General features: G+C 45.2%; 1 protein-coding gene across 2 annotated transcripts in view; it reads left to right on the forward strand.

Annotated features, from left to right (window-relative positions):
* The window catches only part of LOC139277131 (neural cell adhesion molecule L1-like protein), a 759673-nt gene that overhangs the window by 368257 nt on the left and 367373 nt on the right, over positions 1 to 24043 (forward strand). For both annotated transcript variants that reach the window (XM_070895152.1, XM_070895153.1), the window contains exon 18: positions 17938 to 18008. In XM_070895152.1, the coding sequence (XP_070751253.1) occupies positions 17938 to 18008 (71 nt within the window). The remainder of the gene's footprint in view (positions 1 to 17937; positions 18009 to 24043) is intronic.

The following is a 24043-nucleotide window of genomic DNA, read 5'->3' on the forward strand; positions in this document are numbered from 1 at the left end:
GGGACAACTCATTGTCTGAGAGTGGACTGTAAATATGGGACAACTCATTGTCTGAGAGTGGACTGTAAATATGGGACAACTCATTGTCTGAGAGTGGACTGTAAATACGGGACAACTCATTGTCTGAGAGTGGACTGTAAATATGGGACAACTCATTGTCTGAGAGCGGACTGTAAATATGGGACAACTCATTGTCTGAGAGTGGACTGTAAATACGGGACAACTCATTGTCTGAGAATGGACTGTAAATATGGGACAACTCATTGTCTGAGAGTGGACTGTAAATATGGGACAACTCATTGTCTGAGAATGGACTGTAAATATGGGACAACTCATTGTCTGAGAATGGACTGTAAATACGGGACAACTCATTGTCTGAGAGTGGACTGTAAATATGGGACAACTCATTGTCTGAGAATGGACTGTAAATACGGGACAACTCATTGTCTGAGAGTGGACTGTAAATACGGGACAACTCATTGTCTGAGAGTGGACTGTAAATATGGGACAACTCATTGTCTGAGAGTGGACTGTAAATATGGGACAACTCATTGTCTGAGAGCGGACTGTAAATATGGGACAACTCATTGTCTGAGAACGGACTGTAAATATGGGACAACTCATTGTCTGAGAGCGGACTGTAAATATGGGACAACTCATTGTCTGAGAGCGGACTGTAAATATGGGACAACTCATTGTCTGAGAACGGACTGTAAATATGGGACAACTCATTGTCTGAGAGCGAACTGTAAATATGGGACAACTCATTGTCTGAGAGTGGACTGTAAATATGGGACAACTCATTGTCTGAGAGCGGACTGTAAATACGGGACCACTCATTGTCTGAGAACGGACTGTAAATATGGGACAACTCATTGTCTGAGAGCGGACTGTAAATATGGGACAACTCATAGTCTGAGAACGGACTGTAAATATGGGACAACTCATTGTCTGAGAATGGACTGTAAATATGGGACAACTCATTGTCTGAGAACGGACTGTAAATATGGGACAACTCATTGTCTGAGAGCGGACTGTAAATATGGGACAACTCATTGTCTGAGAACGGACTGTAAATATGGGACAACTCATTGTCTGAGAGCGGACTGTAAATATGGGACAACTCATTGTCTGAGAGCGGACTGTAAATATGGGACAACTCATTGTCTGAGAGTGGACTGTAAATATGGGACAACTCATTGTCTGAGAGCGGACTGTAAATACGGGACAACTCATTGTCTGAGAATGGACTGTAAATATGGGACAACTCATTGTCTGAGAGCGGACTGTAAATATGGGACAACTCATTGTCTGAGAACGGACTGTAAATATGGGACAACTCATTGTCTGAGAATGGACTGTAAATATGGGACAACTCATTGTCTGAGAACGGACTGTAAATATGGGACAACTCATTGTCTGAGAGCGGACTGTAAATATGGGACAACTCATTGTCTGAGAACGGAATGTAAATATGGGACAACTCATTGTCTGAGAGTCGACTGTAAATACGGGACAACTCATTGTCTGAGAGCGGACTGTAAATACGGGAAAATTCATTGTCTGAGAATGGACTGTAAATATGGGACAGCTCATTGTCTGAGAGCGGACTGTAAATACGGGACAACTCGTTGTCTGAGAGCGGACTGTAAATATGGGACAACTCATTGTCTGAGAGTGGACTGTAAATACGGGACAACTCATTGTCTGAGAGTGGACTGTAAATACGGGACAACACATTGTCTGAGAGTGGACTGTAAATACGGGACAACTCATTGTCTGAGAACGGACTGTAAATATGGGACAACTCATTGTCTGAGAACGGACTGTAAATATGGGACAACTCATTTTCTGAGAGCGGACTGTAAATATGGGACAACTCATTGTCTGAGAACGGACTGTAAATATGGGACAACTCATTGTCTGAGAGTGGACTGTAAATACGGGACAACTCGTTATCTGAGAGTGGACTGTAAATATGGGACAACTCATTGTCTGAGAGCGGACTGTAAATATGGGACAACTCATTGTCTGAGAGCGGACTGTAAATATGGGACAACTCATTGTCTGAGAACGGACTGTAAATACGGGACAACTCATTGTCTGAGAGCGGACTGTAAATATGGGACAACTCATTGTCTGAGAGTGGACTGTAAATATGGGACAACTCATTGTCTGAGAATGGACTGTAAATATGGGACAACTCATTGTCTGAGAACGGACTGTAAATATGGGACAACTCATTGTCTGAGAGCGGACTGTAAATATGGGACAACTCATTGTCTGAGAACGGACTGTAAATATAGGACAACTCATTGTCTGAGAGTGGACTGTAAATACGGGACAACTCATTGTCTGAGAGCGGACTGTAAATACGGGACAACTCATTGTCTGAGAACGGACTGTAAATATGGGACAACTCATTGTCTGAGAACGGACTGTAAATATGGGACAACTCATTGTCTGAGAGTGGACTGTAAATACGGGACAACTCGTTATCTGAGAGTGGACTGTAAATATGGGACAACTCATTGTCTGAGAGCGGACTGTAAATATGGGACAACTCATTGTCTGAGAGCGGACTGTAAATATGGGACAACTCATTGTCTGAGAACGGACTGTAAATACGGGACAACTCATTGTCTGAGAGCGACTGTAAATATGGGACAACTCATTGTCTGAGAGTGGACTGTAAATATGGGACAACTCATTGTCTGAGAACGGACTGTAAATATGGGACAACTCATTGTCTGAGAACGGACTGTAAATATGGGACAACTCATTGTCTGAGAGCGGACTGTAAATATGGGACAACTCATTGTCTGAGAACGGACTGTAAATATGGGACAACTCATTGTCTGAGAGTGGACTGTAAATACGGGACAACTCATTGTCTGAGAATGGACTGTAAATATGGGACAACTCATTCTCTGAGAGCGGACTGTAAATACGGGACAACTCGTTGTCTGAGAGCGGACTGTAAATACGGGACAACTCATTGTCTGAGAGTGGACTGTAAATACGGGACAACACATTGTCTGAGAGTGGACTGTAAATACGGGACAACTCATTGTCTGAGAACGGACTGTAAATATGGGACAACTCATTGTCTGAGGACGGACTGTAACAAGAATGTTAACTCGGCTTCAACTGAAGTTTCTATTCTTGGGAGTCGGAGAAATGTCTTCATTTTTTAAGATCTCCCAAAACCAAAAAGCTTGGTGCTGAAATTGAGTGTCGCCAGAACGCTAATGGACCGACCTGTTATGTTGAGTTTTTTCCACCGGGAGCGTTGAGGCGGCCCCTCCTACGATTTTCGGCATTTAGTAATTTTTTTAATGTTGTATCGGTAGTCGGCCTTAGAGGGGGCGGAAGTGCGGCGGTAAGTCAGGCTGAGGGGCGGAAGCTGAGGCGGGATCGAGACTCCGCCGCTGTCACTCAGCGGCAGAGCGGTGGTGACATCACAGCGCGTGTGTGTCATCACGTTCTCCCTCCTCCGTTAAAGGGTCGAGACTCGGGCATTTTTTATCCTCTGCCACTGGGCCACCAGGGAGGGTTTCGGCCAACCAGCGGCCTGGCACCCAAGAGGCTGTTGGCGGCCCGTCCAAACCCGGAGGACAATATTTTGCCGGCTGATCGGGAAGTTGACCGGAAAAAATAACAACATGGCGGCCGCGGCAGTGGGCCGCCACGCTTAGGATAAGGTGCACCGACAGAGAAAGCTGTTAGGGGCACCGCACGGTGGGTGAGAGAGAGTGGCGGTGTGCATTTTGGCGACGTGCGTGTGGCGGTCATCAGCAGAGGGGCGGAAGTGGGGACAGGCCGAAAAATCCCCGAGCTGAATTTGGGTCGGGGCGGCCACTGGTTTCCGCCACATGGCTGCCGCAAAACGGTGGAAAGGGGTCTTAATTGGACCCTGAATTTCATCCCAAGTTGTGTGTTCACTTTTGGATAGAGGCAATGGGCATACTTGTAGTTGAATGATCACATTCACAGAGTAGGTTGTTTGTTCCTTCAGCAGTTTGGAGTCGTGATTTTCTTGATTTCCCCTTTCAATTCCTTCCCAAAAATGTTGTGTTAAAGTGAGGTTTATTGGCTTCTGCCGCTCACTGTCAAGACTCACACATGAAACAAAGCTACCAAAAGATGCCCATATCTGTGAAACCATATCCTAGTAAGGATTTAAAATCTTTGGGAGAGGAGGAGTTGGGAGAAAATAGATGGGGATACTTGACAAGGAAAAAAAAACTAGATCAGTTATCAATTGATTTAAAAAAAAACATTTGTTTCTGGGATGTGGGCGTCGCTGGCAAGGCCAGCATTTATTGCCCATCCCTAATTGCCCTTGAGAAGGTGGTGGTGAGCCGCCTTCTTGAACCGCTGCAGTCCGTGTGGTGAAGGTGCTCCCACAGTGCTGTTAGGGACGGAGTTCCGGGATTTTGACCCAGCGACGATGAAGGAACGGCCGATATATTTCCATGTCAGGATGGTGTGTGACTCGGAGGGGAACGTGGAGGTGGTGGTGTTCCCATGTGCCTGCTGCCCTTGTCCTTCTAGGGGGTAGAGGTCGTGGGTTTGGGAGGTGCTGCCGAAGAAGCCTTGGCGAGTTGCTGCAGTGCATCTTGTAGATGGTACACACTGCAGCCACGGTGCGCCGGTGGTGGAGGGTGAATGTTTAAGGTGGTGGATGGGATGCCAATGAAACAGGTTGATGGTTGATGGTTATTATGTTACTCTTACAATAATTGATTATTTAATTGACCAATTGGCTCATTACTGCACTGCGAATCTTGTACTTGACCTGAAAATGCTTGATGGCCTCAGGATGCCCAAAATAGAAAGTGCTTCCCTTCCTTACCTTGATGGGCACAAAATTAACCAAAGACGGATGTCATGGAGAATAATGTTGTTTTGTACCATATACTGTTTACATGTCTTATTTGTTCATTGTGCAGCTGCGTTGAGGTTCCATTTGTGACTTTCATTTGAATTTAGACAGTGTTTCTTTCCATTCTTTCCCCAGGGATTTAATTTTCCATCAAACTTGAATTCTTTCTGAATTGCTTTTTATTGTATTGCAACTAGATTTAGCGCAGGCACGCATTGAAATGCTTTTCTTTCTTAACCCTCAGTGCTTGTAAATTGCTTTGCAAATTTTCATGTTCCCCAATAAAATTGCACTTAAAGTACCTTGGCTCAAGGTAATGACTGTTCATTGATCAGCATAGCTCGGTCAAACAAGAAGTAGAATAAATCAGTTGATGATCGTAGCATAATCAATGTGGACCATCATTATTTACCATATCTGAGCAATCTGTGGCAGTAACATTTCTTGGAGAATGAATTAAAACGCCAGAGCATTAAAGCTTAAAGCACAGACTTTTAGGAACATAAAAGCAGAAGTAAATCATTCATCTCATTGAACCTGCACCTTTTGTTTCAAATGGAAGTTGTAAGCCCAATTCTCAGCTCTTTCTGCATGGGGGCGAAATGTGGCCTTTTTGTAGCCCTATTAGCACCTCCGGGGGGGGGGGGGAATGCAAGAAGTCTTCGCCCGGGAGAGAGGGGCACTACCGCCGCCTCTAGAAATTGCCCAGGAGTCAGGACTAATGCCCGGTTAGCGCCCTGCGCCGGCGCGCAATTGGTGATGACATAATCGCCATGCGCGGCAAACCCTCGCCTCCCCACGCCGTCCCCTCACCGCCCCGCGGAGGACATTGTCCCGCGGGCCGCCAGGCTGGCGCGAGCAGATGCCAGTGCCAGCTTCGCGGGTTGCGTAGCTGGCCGACATCCGCTGTCAGGGCGGTGCTTAAAGGGGAGTGCGCCAGCGCACCGGGCCGCCATCTTTTTTTGACTCTCAGGTCGGCTCGACGATGGTGGCCCTAACCCAGCACTCCTTCTCGGCTGCCTGGTCGCACGATGCCCTGGTGGCCCAGTGGAAGCCATCAGAGGCCATACAGAGTGCACAGTGGCCTTTCCCTTTAAGCAAAGGGGAGGGGCGTTGAAGCACGTCAACGCCATGCAGTGCATCCACATAGCGCTTGACTCCCCTCCCCAGTAGCGTCCCCGAAGTAGAGCACAGGAGATTGCTCTCTGCTTCCTTTCAGCGATTCCGCGGCAGAGGCAGGACTTTCACACCAGGCGCTAAAAGTCCCGGCCCCGGAAGGTTACCGCCCACAATTGGGGCGCGCAGCAATTTCGCCCCCCGCCATATCTTTAATTCCCAAGTAAATATATTGCTCCCTTTTGGTTAGCTGGTTCTATCGTCATTTGGTGCCATGCATTCCACATTCAACCCTTTCAGGGAAGGTGCTTTTTTTAGGATTGTTTTTAACTGGATTAGTTTGTATTCTAAGATGATGTCCCATTGTTTTAAAGTTAGCTAATGGAGAAAAGATTCATTCTTGCCTCCGCTATAAATTCCCTTCCCTACGTATCTCATGCAGATCACCCTGTTAGATTTTGGGGTTTTATACTGGATATTCTGCTCAGATTTACAGTCACTGGGCACTCCTGTAAGTGATACTCATGTCACCTATGAACCATAGTCTGTATTTTTCTGACCAATCTCTCGCTAAATAATAACAAAAACAGGCATTGGAGAACCTTTGCCACTGTATGCCAGGTGATTGGAATTTATCACATACTGTTAGAAACATAAAAATATAGAAAATAGGTGCAGGAGTAGGCCATTTGGCCCTTCGAGCCTGCACCACCATTCAATAAGATTATGGCTGATCATTCACCTCAGTACCCCTTTCCTGCTTTCTCTCCATACCCCTTGATCCCTTTAGCCGTAAGGGCCATATCTAACTCCCTCTTGAATATATCCAATGAACTGGCATCAACAACTCTCTGCGGTAGGGAATTCCACAGGTTAATAACTCTCTGAGTGAAGAAGTTTCTCCTCATCTCAGTCCTAAATGGCTTACCCCTTATCCTTAGACTATGTCCCCTGGTTCTGGATTTCCCCAACAACGGGAACATTCTTCTTGCATCTAATCTGTCCAGTCCCGTCAGAATTTTATATGTTTCTATGAGGTCCCCTCTCATCCTTCTGAACTCCAGTGAATACAGGCCCAGTTGATCCAGTCTCTCCTCATATGTCAGTCCTGCCATCCCGGGAATCAGTCTGGTGAATCTTTGCTGCACTCCCTCAATAGCAAGAACGTCCTTCATCAGATTAGGAGACCAAAACTGAAAACAATATTCCAGGTGAGGCCTCACTAAGGCCCTGTACAACTGCAGTAAGACCTCCCTGCTCCTATACTCAAATCCCCTAGCTATGGAGGCCAACATCCCATTTGCCTTCTTCACCGCCTGCTGTACCTACATGCCAACTTTCAATGACACAGTTATGTGATTTTCCTCATCTTAAACAGGTAGATTGAATATACACGCTTGAACCAACAATTTATTTAACATAGAATAGGTAAATGGGCAGTACTCTATAAAAATGACTGCAGAGCAGTTTATAAATGTAAACTGCACAATAGATAAGACGAACAATGGTGCTTTACCTGAGCTATATTTCAACAGGATGGGATCCTTGAAAATAATTGCTTATTGCATGCAAGGCAGAACACTTTTACTGAATCAAACTAGTCCAGTCTTTGTGCTAGCTTGTAAACTTGACTCATCAACTAGGCTCAGGCAACTACAGATAATCCCAAATTGGAGGATTCTTGCCGCAGAGCAGTCCATCAAAGATTGATTGTCAGGCAGTAACTCTGCACATTCTCACAGCTCTCAGACACAGCTGTCAATCAAAACCACTGCCCCAAGATGTTTGATGCTTCGATCTATGTCCAAGGATTTCACTGAACGGTTTCAAGATCCTGTGAAGACATGTCAAAAGAAAATATATTAACAAACTGAAGTACTTATAATTAGATAGATTGGCTAACATTTCACGGTATTCAAACACAGACAATGTGAAAGTATTGTAACCAGCCTGGAACACATATGGTTCAGAAGTTTTAAAATAAATAGCTTAGCCAATTAGACAATTAACATAACAACCACTGTACTACACAGCAGGAATCATAACTCAGAGAAATATCATTGAGTTTCCGCCTGCCTTTTCAAAATATATATTCCTGCATTTTGCAGAATCAATCAACGGAGACCACAACTCACCCTGTGTGTTCTGTGACCAACAATACAGGAACCAATCGATAAACTCAAACAAAGAAACATGCCTCACTTTTGTCACACTTAACTGCCCTATTGGTAGGGAAAATGACTCAAGTTTCCTCAATCTCATCATAGCCAAGTCCCTTCATCCCGGTGAATCATCAGAGGACTTTTCCAGGGCTAATATAGCCTTCCTAAGCTGAGGTACCCCAAACCAAAAATCTGGTTTGACAAGCATTCGGTATAATTGCTGTTATACATCCTTGTTTATTTGATCTATATCTGTTGTGACGAGGCTTTTCAATCAATTTTACACTTGTGAGCAAGCTTTTCATGCCTGGACTCCTAAATACCATTTATTCATTTCCAACCCTGACAGTATTCCCAGCTAATGTTCATATATATATATATATAGATATTGTGCTACCTCCCAGTGAGTTAGATTAAATTTTATTTGCCTTCTCTCCACCGACCCAGTTAATCTGTATCTTTTTATAATTTTATGCCTTCTTCAACATAGTTCACTATACCTCCCAGCTCAGTGTCATCTACAATTTTAATACCCACTCTTTTCTTAAAACCAGGTCATGTTTTCACTAAAATTTTGGGCCACCAACACCAAGCTCTGAGAAACATCACATTGTCATCGCCCAGTTGCAATCTGAAAATGCTCCTTATATCTAAGCTTCACAAGGCTGCCCTTCAGTTTTACTTACCAATCTTCAGTGCAGAACTTATCAAATGTGTGACTGTGACAAAAATGAAGTCTTTTTGTCTATAATGTATCTTGGTGTTGGAATTTTTCTTTCAGTCATGGTATAATAGAATGTTGCTGTGTACTGCATTCACTTGTCACATCTCACCAATCAGAGGGCTCAATTTTCCCCGGTCATTTGCGCCGTTTTTTTGGCGCGCAATGCTTTTTTTGCCGTATTGATTTGTTTCCAAGTTTCCCCCTGCTATCTGAGCTGGCGTAACTGACTTAGCTACGATTTTTCTAGGCCAGTTCCCTCATGTCTGCGCCGGTTTTTTCAATTGTTCGCAGTTTGGCCAACATGTTTTCCTCCGAGGTCAGCGTATCTGGCCACTCCTGAAAAACCTTCTGGTGAGTTAAGAAAACCAGCGCACATTCACAAATCTCCGCTGAAAGACGCCATTGTTTTTAAATCAAAGATTTTGGAGGGAGTCACAAACACTGTCAAAATCAATAATAAAGTTCAACTTTTTTTTACCTGTCAATGTAGAAGTGTAAATATGTTGGATTTCAGAAGTTTTCACATTTTTTTACTCACTCACACGCCACCAGCGAACGTCTTGAAGAAGGCCTGGAGGGTGATAGGTTTGGCCGGCAGAATCGGCCTCGCGTCCGGACACCGGCTCAGGGCTTGGCTACAAAACAAGCCGTGGGGTGGGGGCAGTGTGGGGGAGGAGAGAGAGAGAGAGAGAGAGAGAGAGAGACTGAGGTGCCGATCGGAAGGTTTGGAGCCCAGGGAGGGGTACGGAGAGAGAGAAATCACAAGACTCAAGGGGGTGGGGTGGGGAGAGAGGAGAAGTCACAAGACCTTTGGGTGTGGTCCATCCATACAGACCTGGAGAGATACAACTGCGAACTTGTACTGCCTGCTTTCCTGCCGTTTTGAGCTTCTTTCAAAGTTAAATTTAATCAGCGACAACTATTCCACATGGAAATAATTACTGTTTGGAGCTGTTCCATATTGTTGTGTTGTGGAACATGGTTCAGTTTTAATGTAAAATATATTTTATTCAAAAGTTTACAATAACTTAACTTTAATAAAATTATTCTTGTATCAAACTTTACTTTAAGATCACTCTTTAAGATCACTTAAAAACTTTAAGATCACTTATAAACTTGTAAATTTACATAACTTACAAAAAACTTTTAATTTGAGAACAGTTACAACAATAACAACAATAACAACAACAGCAGCAAAGAAAGGCTGCACCCATCTCTCCTCCACCTTATTCTCAGACCGCCCGCTGCGCTTGGTCTTGAACACTCCACTACCCCTGCCCACAGGCGGTGACGCAGTGTTTCTGGGCTTGGTACCAAGCTTATTCTTTCTAACATCTCGGGTACTGCGCACCTGTTTGGGGGGGTGCGGGGGAGTCAGCGTCAGGACCCGGCTTTGGGCTCTTCAGAGGCTGGTGTGGGGATTGGAGTGGGAGTGACAGTTGATTCTGTCAATGGGCGCGGGGTCTGGGCGTGTTCCCTTACTGCAGCAGCTAACTCCAACATGCTGCCCCTCGTGCGCCCTGACAGTGTCTCAACGACCTGCAACATTCCCTCCCTCAAAGACAGTGACGTAGTTTGCACTACCTCTGACAGTCCCTCCCTCATGGTCAGTGACATGGTTTGCACTACCTCTGACATTCCCTCCCTCATGGTCAGTGACATGGTTTGCACTACCTCTGACATTCCCTCCCTCATGGTCAGTGACATGGTTTGCACTACCTCTGACATTCCCTCCCTCATGGTCAGTGACATGGTTTGCACTACCTCTGACATTCCCTCCCTCATGGTCAGTGACATGGTTTGCACTACCTCTGACATTCCCTCCCTCATGGGCACTATTCCCTCACTGATGGTCCCGGATATCATTCCCATTTCTCATGAGAGAGTTGTTACTTCTCCCAACAGTCCCATTACCTCATCACTCACCGCACTGATGGCGTCCAGGAGTGAACGTGTAAGGTCAATGCTCTCCGTATTCAATTACATCATCTGAACCACATCTGTTAGATCCTGCACCTCAGGAGAGAGCTGTCGAGCTCTCCTTCCCCTCCTCACCCTGGGTGTGGCTCTTACCACACCACTGGGACCCAAAGCCTCGGAAGGTGGGGCCCTGGGTGTGCCTCGCTACACCACACCACTGGGACCCACGACCTCGAAACGTTTGAAACCATGGAATGTCCCACCAGCACACAAACTACTAGTCACGGAAGGGGATGTCAGCTCCATGAGTGGCACCTCCTCCAAAGTCAGTACAACAGTGGGAGCTTCATCCAGCTCCATCCCCTCCCCCTCTCCCCCATGGATGGATTGGAAGATGTTCTCCTCTTCTGGCTCGTCCGCGTCTGAATCTTCTTCTGCATCGTCAGGATTGGCCTCAAGTTCTGCAAAATATAACAGAACAGTCAAATGGTTAGAGGAGGGGGCAGGGTAGGTGACATGAGTAGGCTCACACATCGCAGGCTAGGCAGCAGGTTGATTTGAAGGGTCACGATGAATTTGCAGGACTTGCCCTCCCCCTCGAGTGTGGTCCCAGCTTGTGCAGTGGTGGTTGCGTTTCTCCAGGCAGGACCCACCAAAGCAGTGACCCTCTCTTCCAAGGGTGTCAGTGGATGCAGATTTGCCGGGTCTCCTCCTGTTCGAGTTCTTTTCCTTTTGTTGTGTGCCACTTTCATCTGCAAAGATGAAAATGCAACTTTTTAGAGAGAGTGTCTTTCTGCTGGGTGGGACATATACAAATGGTCACATTTACAATTGCAATTGCATTGAATAAATGAAAATATTACTTACACTAACTACTTGACCAAGGTCCTGCCATTTCTTTTTACACTGGCCTCCAGATATCGTGGTGTTCACCACTGCGCAGTAATCTTCTGGAACTTGGTTCCAGCATTTCTTAATCTCTTTGGGTGGAACTTTTATGTGACTCTGCTGGTGTCCAGCTCCTGTCATCTGTTCTCAATCACAGTAACCAGTGCCTCCATTTCATCCTGTGAGAAATTCTTGGTCCTTGCACCGCGTTGCATCTTGTACGGCTGCAGCTGTAATTTTCCCAATGCTCTCACACAGCACTTGTAACACACACAACTGGCTCTTTAAAAATGGCCGATTGCCAAATCCGAGCTGCACTGAGCATTAGCGTCCATTGGAACGACGTCAAAAACTTCACTTTTTCCCCCGCGCATGCGCAGAAGGTGCGACATTGTTTTTTGGCACAGACAGCAGGCTCCGCCCCCCCCCCCCCACCCCCCGAGGCGACTGGACACGCTGCACGGCACCAAGTTCAAATTATACATCGGGGAAACTTTGGCAAAATATTTCTGCCGCATTTCTGGCCTAGAGAAATGGGCGTAACTCTGGCAATACGCCAGAAAACGGAATTGGGGAAAATTGAGCCCAGAGAATGCAGCCTTGATCCCTGTTCTCTACCAATTGACAATCCATATCACAAGGATACCTCCAATTCCATGTGCTTTCATTTTTTATAATAATCTCTTGTACAGAACCTATCAATTGCACTCTGGAAGTCCATATAGATAACATCCAGAGGCACTCACCCATCCACCCATCCTCAAAAACTTCAGCGTGATTCGTCAGACCCACACTTCACAAATCCGAGCCCACTCTCTTTGATCAGCTCCGACTTGTCCAAGTTTTCCATCTCTCTGTTTCTGAAGATCGATCCCAGTAACTTTCAGCAACTGATGTTAATCTGATGGGTCTGACATTGCTTAGTTTCTCCCTCTTGCCCTTTATTAAATAATGGAGTGATATTTGCAATTTTCAATCCATATCACTTTTGAGAAGTAAGAGTGTTTTAGTATAAAAATCCAAACTATGTTGAAGAATGTCACCCCTAAAAATAAACTAAGTTTAGATGGCTTTGAAGTCCAAATATTTCTGCACAGGTGACATATTCACGACAACACAGGCTCAGAAAGCCTTTCAGACTATAATCTGTTTCTGACCTGGACTTTATAGTAAAAGCTGGTGGAACATTGTATGATGTCTTTAACCTCACCAAATGTAACTAAGGGAAGGCCAGATGGGAGATATCTTATTGATAACTCCGGGAATTCAAGGTGTTGAAAAAGGTTTGTGCCCTAACTTGCCACAAGTGTGAGCTGGTAGTGGTGTTGGGAGAGCAGCAAGGCCTCTGGGCCCTGTGTGAATGGTGGGAGCAACAGTGCCTCTCCTCAACCAATGAGTTTTAAAATTTTTTAAATAAATAGAGGAATGACAGAGAAGGAAATAGGGTGAATTAGAGTCAAATCAGGTACAGAAAGAGAACTAACAAGAGGGAAAGAAAGATTCAAATAAGAAAGAGAGAAAAAAAGAAACCTAAAGGAAAAGTAAGAAAGAAATTTTAAAGTTTAAAATTTTGAATTTTTAAAATATTTTAAGAAGTTTAAATTGTACCCTTTCTGTGCCGGAGAGTTTGATTGGCTTTACATTCACAATTATCGCACTGTTCAAAGGGTACATGCACTCTTAATGCCAGCCTTAATTTTCAGTGGCACGTTTAATGTGCGACTCCAGAAAGTGCTTAAAAATAACGAGGAGGCTAAGGGTGAGATGCTGTTTGTACAAAGCAAACGGCGGAGCGGTGTAAATCGACCAGCAAGTACCGGAGATTAGCAACTCACAGCATATCTCTTTATTCCCTGAACATGCTTACCGACTTGCACATTAATAAGGACGCGCTTATTTGTACTGCCAAAAGAACATAAGAACATAAGAATTAGGAACAGGAGTAGGCCATCTAGCCCCTTGAGCCTGCTCCGCCATTCAACAAGATCATGGTTGATCTGGCCGTGGACTCAGCTCCACTTACCCGCCCGCTCCCCGTAACCCTTAATTCCCTTATTGGTTAAAAATCTATCTATCTGTGACTTGAATACATTCAATGAGCTAACCTCAACTGCTTCCTTGGGCAGAGAATTCCACAGATTCACAACCCTCTGGGAAAATAAATTCTTTCTCAACTCGGTTTTAAATTGGCTCCCCCATATTTTAAGGCTGTGCCCCCTAGTACTAGTCTCCCCGACCAGTGGAAACAACCTCTCTGCCTCTATCTTGTCTATCCCTTTCATTATTTTAAATGTTTCCATCAGATCACCCCTCATCCTTCTGAACTCCAACGAGTAAAGACCCAGTCTACTCAATCAATCATCATAAGGTAACCCCCTCATCTCTGGTATCAGTCTAGTGAATCGTCTCTGTACCCCCTCCAAGGCTAGTATATCCTTCCTTAAGTAAGGTGACCAAAACTGCACGCAGTACTCCAGGTGCGGCCTCACCAATACCCTGTACAGTTGCAGCAGGACCTCCCTGCTTTTGTACTCCATCCCTCTCGCAATGAAGGCCAACATTCCATTCGCCTTCCTGATTACCTGCTGCACCTGCAAACTAACTTTTTGGGATTCATACACAAGGACCCCCAGGTCCCTCTGCACTGCAGCATGTTGTAATTTCTCCCCATTCAAATAATATTCCCTTTTACTGTTTTTTTTCCATGGTGGATGACCTCACATTTTCCGACATTGTATTCCATCTGCCAAACCTTAGCCCATTTGCTTAACCTATCTAAATCTCTTTGCAGCCACTCTGTGTCCTCTACACAACCCACTTTCACACTAATCTTTGTGTCATCTGCAAATTTTGTTACACTACACTCTGTCCCCTCTTCCAGGTCATCTATGTATATTGTAAACAGTTGTGGTCCCAGCACCGATCCCTGTGGCACACCACTAACCACCGATTTCCAACCCGAAAAGGACCCATTTATCCCGAATCTCTGCTTTCTGTTAGCCAGCCAATTTTCGATCCATGCTAATACATTTCCTCTGACGCCGCGTACCTTTATCTTCTGCAGTAACCCCTTTTGTGTGGCACCTTATCGAATGCCTTTTGGAAATCTAAATACACATCCATCGGTGCACCTCTATCCACCATGCTCGCTTTATCCTCAAAGAATTCTATTAAATTAGTTGAATATGATTTCCCCTTCATTAATCCATGTTGCATCAGCTTGATTGCACTATTCCTATCTAGATGTCCCGCTATTTCTTCCTTAATGATAGTTTCAAGCATTTTCCCCACTGCAGATGTTAAACTAACCGGACGATAGTTACCTGCCTTTTGTCTGCCCCCTTTTTTAAACAGAGGTGTTACATTAGCTGCTTTCCAATCCACTGGTACCTCCCCAGAGTCCACAGAGAATTTTGGTAGATTATAACGAATGCATCTGCTATAACTTCCGCCATCTCTTTTAATACCCTGGGATGCATTTCATCAGGACCAGGGGACTTGTCTACCTTGAGTCCCATTAGCCTGTCCAGCACTACCTCCCTAGTGATTGTGATTGTCTCAAGGTCCTCTCTTCCCACATTACCGTGACCAGCAATTTTTGGCATGGTTTTTGTGTCTTCCACTGTGAAGACCGAAGCAAAATAATTGTTTAAGGTCTCAGCCATTTCCACATTTCCCATTACTAAATCCCCCTTCTCATCTTCTAAGGGACCAACATTTACTTTCGTCACTCTCTTCCGTTTTATTTATCGGTAAAAGCTTTTACTATCTGTTTTTATGTTTTGCGCAAGTTTACTTTCATAATCTATCTTTCCTTTCTTTATTGCTTTCTTAATCATTCTTTGCTGTTGTTTAAAATTTTCCCAATCTTCTAGTTTCCCACTAACCTTGGCCAACTTATACGCATTGGTTTTTAATTTGATACTCTCCTTTATTTCCTTGGTTATCCACGGCTGGTTATCCCTTCTCTTACCGCCCTTCTTTTTCATTGGAATATATTTTCGTTGTGCACTATGAAAGAGCTCCTTAAAAGTCCTCCACTGTTCCTCAATTGTGCCACTGTTCAGTCTGTGTTCCCAGTCTACTTTAGCCAACTCTGCCCCCATCCCACTGTAGTCCCCTTTGTTTAAGCATAATACGCTCGTTTGAGACACTACTTCCTCACCCTCAATCTGTATTACAAATTCAACCATACTGTGGTCACTCATTCCGAGAGGATCTTTTACTAGGAGATCGTTTATTATTCCTGTCTCATTACACAGGACCAGATCTAAGATAGCTTGCTCCCTTGTAGGTTCTGTAACATACTGTTCTAAGAAACAATCCCGTATGCATTCTATGAAATCCTCCTCCAGGCTACCCCATACGATTTGATTTCACCAATTGATATGTAGGTTAAAATCCCCCATGATTACTGCCGTTCCTTTTTCACATGCCTCCATTATTTCCTTGATTATTGTCCGCCCCACCGTGAAGTTATTATGTGGGGGCCTATAAACTACGCCCACCAGTGACTTTTTCCCCTACTATCTCTAATCTCCACCCACAATGATTCAACATTTTGTTCATTAGAGCCAATATCGTCTCTCACATCTGCCCTGATACCATCCTTTATTAACAGAGCTACCCCATCTCCTTTCCCTTCTTGTCTATCCTTCCGAATTGTCAGATACCCCTGTATGTTTAATTCCCACCATGGCCAACATGCTCCACCCTTTGTCTATGATTGGTCCCCTTGGAGGATAAGCCACACCCTGAAGTTTCACAGGAATGTGTAACTAGAACCATCCATCCCAAGGTCTCACTGACTTTGCAAATTGTAACTCGATCCACTTTGACTTCTTGAAGCGACAGAGGACAGAACTCCCCAGAAGACAGCAAGGGCCAGCCAAAGTGCCTTACTCCAGTCCAAGTACATCCCTCTCCCAGCCAAAGTGCCTTACCCCAGTCCAAGTGCCTGTCTCCCCCAGCCGAAGTCCCTCCGTACACCAGCGCAAATGCATGACCTTACCACTTGCCCCCCACCATAGATGGGGCATTGTGTGCGGATTGTTAACAGGTTCATTGGGTATGAAGTGAACTGTGACATTGTCATAGCTTCTGGATTTCATCCACTCCAACGATTTTCCTTGCAGGGGGTTGGAAGAACGTGATCCGTCTTCCCTTAGTTCCCTCTCTCCATTCCGATTCCCCCCACTCGTGTCTCTCTCCTCCCCCCACCCTGTCTCTCTCCCCTCCAGTCTCTCTCACTCCCCCAGCCTCTCTCTCTCCCCCAGCCTCTCTCTCTCCCCCCCTCGGTCTCTCTAGCTCTCCCCCAGCCCCTCTCTCTCTCTCCCCAACCCCGCAGTCTCTCTATCTCTCCCCTAGCCTCTCTCTCTCGCAGTCCCTCTCTCTCCTCCCCCTCCCCGCCCACGTCTCTGTCTCCCTCTCCCAGGCTCTCTTTCCCCCAGCCTCTCTCTCTCCCCCTCTCCCAGAGTCTCTCTCTCCCCCTCTCCCAGTCTCTCTCTCTCCCAGCCTCTCTCGCTCCCCCTCTCCCAGTCTCTCTCCCCCAGCCTCTCTCGCTCCCCCTCTCCCAGTCTCTCTCTCTCCCCCAGTCTCTCTCTCTCCCCAGCCTCTCTCTCTCCCCCTCTCCCAGCCTCTCTCTCTCCCCCTCTCCCAGTCTCTCTCACTCTCCCCCAGTCTCTTTCTCTTCCACCCGCTGCTGCCGCCCATGGGCTCTCTCGGCCCCTCGCCGAGATCAGGTCGGCAGTCTCAGTCCTCAAGTCCTGCTTCTCGGCACCACATGGAGTGAATGATTCTGGGTCGGGGCGGAGCTTGACAGAAGCGACATGGGAGGAAGGGGGTGGGGTGGGTGGGGTGCATGGGGGGGCGGAGCTTGACAGACGCATGCGCAAAAAACCACAGTGCAAACAGTTACATCGCATTAATAACAGCAGCGTTGTTAACAGGCCTATGTTTTTCCAACAATACCTGGACCATTCGTGCATTAAGCCATCCACCACTTTAGGATGTATATGTAATGTATATCAATGCCACCTGCCTTCGTTCATTGCAGACAAAAGTAATTGTGAACTTGCATTTTTTTTAAAGTAAAAACAATTATGTGCAGGAAAAATCGATCTTAAGTTCTTAATTTGTCTGAAATGTATTCAAGGGTTAAATAAACTGCAAAAAATAGAAATACTTTTCTAATATAATGAGATTTCAGTTCTTCAATCAATTGCTTTTGTTTTATTTAGTTCCTGAGAAGAATCCAAAAAATGTAAAAGGAGAAGGAACAAATATTGACAATATGGAAATTTCGTGGGAGGTAAGAACATTGTTTTAATGCCCATGTAGAATTTATGCAAATATATCATCATCATCATCACCCTCGGAATCAAGGAGGACTTACTTCCACTCCCAAAGTGAGTTCTTTGATGGCTGAACAGTCCGATACGAGAGCCACAGACCCTGTTACAGGTGGGACAGACATTGGTCGGGGGAAGGGGTGGGTGGGGCTGGTTTGCCGCGCGCTCCTTCCGCTGCCTGCGCTTGGCCTCTTCATGCTCCTTGCGTTGAGACTCGAAGAGCTCAACACCCTCCCGGATGGACTTTCTCCACCTCGGGCGGTCTGCGGCCAGGGTCTCCCAGGTGTCAGTGGTGATGTCGCACTTTACCAGGGAGGCTTTGAGGGTGTCCTTGTAACGCTTCCGCTGCCCACCTTTGGCTCGTTTACCATGAAGGAGCTCCGCATAAAGCATGTGCTTAGGGAGTCTCACATCTGGCATGCGAACTATGTGACCTGCCCAGTGAAGCTGATCGAGTGTGGTCAGTGCTTCAATGCTGGGGATGTTGGCCTGGATGAGGACGCTAATGTTTATGCGTCTGTCCTCCCAGGGGATTTGCAGGATCTTGCGGAGGCATCGTTGGTGATAAAGCTCCAGCGACTTGAGGTGCAAATATATATTGGACAATTGTATAATGTTGGAGTTTCTTTACCAGCTCTGTACAATATAATGATATATATGGTAACTTCCAATTGGACTGCTGCAATAGCAGTAAGGAAAAACAGTAATCATTTATGTAATTGTTTGCAGTGTTCCTTTACTAAAGAGCGACAGTTGTTTTATTTTATGTTGGCAGGTCAGTGGAGCACTGCTCCTTATCCAAGAATGCAGATTGTACTTTAAAGGTATATTTTTGGACACAAGATTTCCAGACAGTAATAAATGTTATGTACAGAATAAGTGACAGAAAAATAGGGAGCACCCAATTCTCAGATCTATGCTCAAGTTGAGCGAGGCTCTGCACTGGGACTGGAACCTCAAGATTTATGCCAGAGAGGATAGTTGAATACCAAAGACTATGATGTGTACATAAATGATATACTTAAACTTCAACGGTGATGAAGATTCACAATGGAAGATTAGTAGTAAAATTATGTTATATATTAGAAAAAAATCTTTTACATTGCTTTCATAGACTTCACACATGTCATAGACCAGCTCACAACTGAGAGAGTTGAAAGCAACCTGTTTGTAGATTTTTGCCAAAATCTTTAAAAAAAATATATATTCACAAGGAGGCACATGAGAATGCATTAAAAGCGGCGCAAATCACCACGTGGAAATTCAGCTCCAGTTTCTTCATGTTTCTTGCAAGTCCAATGATCAGATGTCACTGGAGAAATATCACCAATGATGTCTCCGCAAGATCCTGCAAATCCCCTGGGAGGACAGGCGCACCAACATCAGTGTCCTCGGCCAGGCTATCATCCCCAGCACTGACCACACTTGATCAGCTTCGCTGGGCAGGCCACATTGTCCGCATGCCAGACACGAGACTCCCAAAGCAACTGCTATAGGCGGAGCTCCTTCACGGTAAACGAGCCAAAGGTGGGCAGCGGAAGCGTTACAAGGACACCCTGAAAGCCTCCCTGGTGAAGTGCGACATCATCACTGACACCTGGGAGACCCTGGCCGAAGACCGCCCGAGGTGGAGAAAGTGCATCCAGGAGGGCGCTGAGCTCTTCGAATCTCAACGCCGCGAGTGTGAAGAGGTCAGGCGCAGGCAGCAGAAGGAGCGTGCGGCAAATCAGTCCCACCCCCCCCCTTCCCCCGACGAATATCTGTCCCACCTGTGACAGGGTCTGTGGCTCTCATGTTGGACTGTTCAGCCACCAAAGGACTCACTTTAGGACTGGAACCAAGTCTTCCTCGCCTCTGAGGGACTGCCTATGATGGATCAGATACCAGCAGTTTCAAACATTTGTTCATCCTGACCTATTGAGATTCTTGGCCTTTCTCCTCAGTCCACAAAAAAAAAACTTGCACATCTCCCCTTTTGCTGAGGCTGCTGCCAAAAAAGGCTCAATTTCCTTTTAAGCACGTGAATGCTTTTAATTCAGTTCTTCTCAACAGGTCCTATCTCTCTCTAAATTAGGATCTGTTGAGAAGAACTCTAAGAAGGAGAAACTTCTTCACCCAGAGAGTGGTGAACCTGTGGAATTCTCTACCACAGAAAGTAGTTGAGGCCAATTCACTAAATATATTCAAAAAGGAGTTAGATGAAGTCCTTACTACTCGGGGGATCAAGGGGTATGGCGAGAAAGCAGGAATGGGGTAGTGAAGTTTCATGTTCAGCCATGAACTCATTGAATGGCGGTGCAGGCTAGAAGGGCTAAATGGCCTACTCCTGCATCTATTTTCTATGTTTCTATGTTTCTAAAGCCCACATTTGCCCAAGATTTGAATACTGCTCTCAATCCTGCCCACATTTTCTCCGCGTTGAAATTAACTTTGATTGCATTATCTCCTGCTCTATTCCTCCCGAATCTTTCCTTCTTTTCTCCTAGAATTCCACACTTTTAAAACACATCACCACTTAATCTCTAATTACTAATTTACCAACATTTCCTTTATTGTTTTCACACGTAGTGGTTTTCTACAATATTGCTGCTTGATTGCTCATGAAAATAAATTCCCCAGTAATATTGTAGAATAAAAAGCCTCACTGAAAAGTGTAGAATAAAAAGGTATTCTTCCGCCAACTGCCCTGATGCATTGCATTAAATGTGTTACAGTTCTCACAAGAATACATCAACAGTTTGAGGCTAAGATCATGCGTAACTGACCTGACAGGGGAGTAACCATGACCCCAACGTGGTTCTCCCTGGATCAGGAAGGTGATTCTCCTATGCTTTTTGGAGGTGTGTGGGGGGCCTGACCCATCCACCTCCATGGCACGAACCTGGTATTGCAGTACTTCCAGGAACGGTGCTTGGGCTCTAGGCCTTTTGGCTAAGAGCATTGGCGCAGGGTGATCCTTGATGTGTGCAAGGTGACCTCTGGCGTTTGTGATCTGACAAAAAATTGGAAAGATTGGCAACGAATAAAAATAAAAAATTTTTTTAAAAAACAGTTTGAGATAGTGCCAACACACTGACAGGAATTCAAGTGCAAAATTCAAGAGCATCTATTTGAAGTACCCAGTGAATAGTTTGCTTTAAAGGACAATCCTAGCATATATACAAATATTATATAGGGCCAGAGTTTGCTGTAGCAGGGCATCTAACGGCACCTGCTGTTAGTTAGACTTGCCTCTGCACTCGACAGCTTGTTTTGCTGAAAGTGCGAGCTGCTAACAGCACAACGAAGCAAACAGGGCAATTGCTACCTGAGTGAACAGGGCAGCCAAAAGGGGATCTCCTAACCAATCAGATTTAAGGATTGGGGTAGATTTAAGGCGGGGTGGGGGGTATTAAAGGGGATGAATTCAATGCAACTCAGGTACAGAAAAAGAAATAATGAGAGGGAAAGAAAGATTGTATTAGGAGAGAGAACATAGGAACAGGAAGAGGCCATTCGGCTCCTCAAGCCTGTTGCGCCATTCAATGAGATCATGGCTGATCTGCGACCTAACTCCAAATACCCGCCTTTGGCTCATATCCCTTAATGCCATTGGTTAATAAAAAGTCTCTCAATTTCCGATTTAAAATTAACAATTGATCGAGCATCATTTGCCATTTGTGGAAGAGAGTTCCAAACTTCTACCACTCTTTGTGTGTAGAAGTGTTTCCTAATTTCACTCCTGAAGGTCTGGCTCTAATGTTTAGACTCTGTCCCCTAGTCCTAAACTCCCCAACCAAGCGGGAATAGCTTCTCTCTATCTACCCTATCTGGTCCCCTTAATATCTTGAAATCTTCAATCAAATCCCCTTAACCTTCTAACTTCCAGGGAAAAAAACCTTAATTTGTAATCGCTGCTCGTAACTTAACCTTTGAATTCTGGGTATCATTCTGGTAAACCGAAGCTGCACTCCAAGGCCAATATATCCTTTCTCGGGTGTGGTGCCCAGAACTGCTCACAGTGCTCCAGGTGTGGTCTGACCAGGCTATGTATATCTGCAGCATAACTTCTACCCTCTTGCATTCTAGTCCTCTAGATATAAAGGCCAGTATTCCACTAGCCTTTTTAAAAATTATTTTCTGTACCTGTTCATGACATTTTAGTGATCGATGTACCTGGATCGCCAAGTCTCTTTGGACCTCCACTGTTTCTAGTTTTCCACCATTAGAAAGTACCCTGCTCTATCATTTTTAGCTCCAAAGTGGATGACCAAAGAGAAAACAGAGACAGAAAGGAAAAGTTAGAGAAAACGCCCTCAAAGAATTCACAACTGAAGGAACAAGACTAACCTTATGATGGTTATGTTTGGTGCCAGAGAGGTTGATTGACAATCATTAACACTCACCACATCGTTAAAAGGGTACGTACAGTTGTAATTATTAGCCCTAAATATCTGCAGCGGGTTTAGTTCATATCTACCATGTAAATACAGTAACGTCGCGCCAGTCAATGCGTGCTTGTGGTGAGGCAGGTCACAAAATGCCATTATCACAACACTAACAGTGGAGTGGCACAACTTGGACAACAACTTTTGGATATTGACATTTAATCGTGCACCTGCCCCTCGCCTGAAGTTGCTGTGCCATCTACACATCGATAACACAGAGCACCATTAGCCTCATCGTTATTTCGACAGAAAAATCTGGCCCATTGGCGGGAAACTGGCTGGAGCAGGGCATCACATGACGTACACAGGTAGACTTTTTCCTGCACCATGATTTGCGTCCTAACTTGTTGGAAATGTGAGCTGATAATGGCGTGGGGAGGGCAACAGGGTATATGTAACTTTCCTCAATGGCGGGACCAACAGTCCCACTCCTTAACCAATGAGATTTTAGGACTGAGAAATGATCAGAGGAATGACTCAGAAGGAGGGCGAATTAAAGTGGGTGAATTCAATGGCCCAAAATTTGTGAAATGATGGTAAAGCAGTCAGCATTTGCCATTGTAATATATTTGCTTCATGGGTTCTTTGCTTAAGAATTCATAGCAACACATTGCTATTAAGAACTACACAAAAGCAAAATACTGCGGATGCTGGAATCTGAAATAAGAACAGAAAATGCTGGAAATCTCAACGAGCCAGGCAGCATCTGTGGGAGAGAAACGGAGTTCACCTTCTGATGAACCTTTGGCAGAACCCAGTTCTGTCGAAGGGTCATCGAACTGAAACTTTAACTCTGTTTCTCTCTCCACAGGTGCTGCCTGACCTGCTGCTATTAAGAACTGGTTGGTTTATTAACAAAGGTTTAACAATCACACTACACGTTACCAGTTCATCCACGAGGCTCACAACTTCATACCTCGTCGTGGATGACCGAGACACAACTGACTGGAGTTTCATTGAGTCTTGTGAACATCACATGACTGGCTAAGCCACTCACAATGCAACAGCTCTACAAACCTGTGAGCATGCTCACAGAACCGCTTCAGTCGGCTGCATCGGAGTTGTTGGGGATATGGACGTTGTGACCGTTGTGTTTGCTGAAGTACTTGTATCTGCCAACTCACTCTGATGATCGCCCAAGTCAGACTCATAATCATCTACTCGTGGTACCGAAGGTGCATCAGTGGCTAGAAACATTTGATCAACGTAAACCTTCTGTATTTGAAAAGAAAGTTTGCTAACCTATGCTTCATGCTCACCGATGATCCAGTCTCTAAAACTGGTTTCCGCAAAGCCTCTTTGACAATCCTGACCGATCTTTCAGCTGCACCACTCGAAGCAGGATGATATGATGCTACCAACGTGTGTTTGATACCGTGTGTCCGGCAAAATTCGCAAATTGCGTGGACCAAAATTGCAGCCCATTATCTACACCATTTCTTTGGGCAGGCCATGGAATGCAAAAATATCCCGTAATTCATCAAATGTATGCTCTGTAGTCGTAGATGACCCCATAAGCAGTAGTTGCAGCCATTTCGAATGGCTATCGATTAGAACCAGAAAATGAT

The sequence above is a fragment of the Pristiophorus japonicus genome, chromosome 12 (genome assembly GCF_044704955.1).
Source record: "Pristiophorus japonicus isolate sPriJap1 chromosome 12, sPriJap1.hap1, whole genome shotgun sequence".
Taxonomy (NCBI): domain Eukaryota; kingdom Metazoa; phylum Chordata; class Chondrichthyes; family Pristiophoridae; genus Pristiophorus; species Pristiophorus japonicus.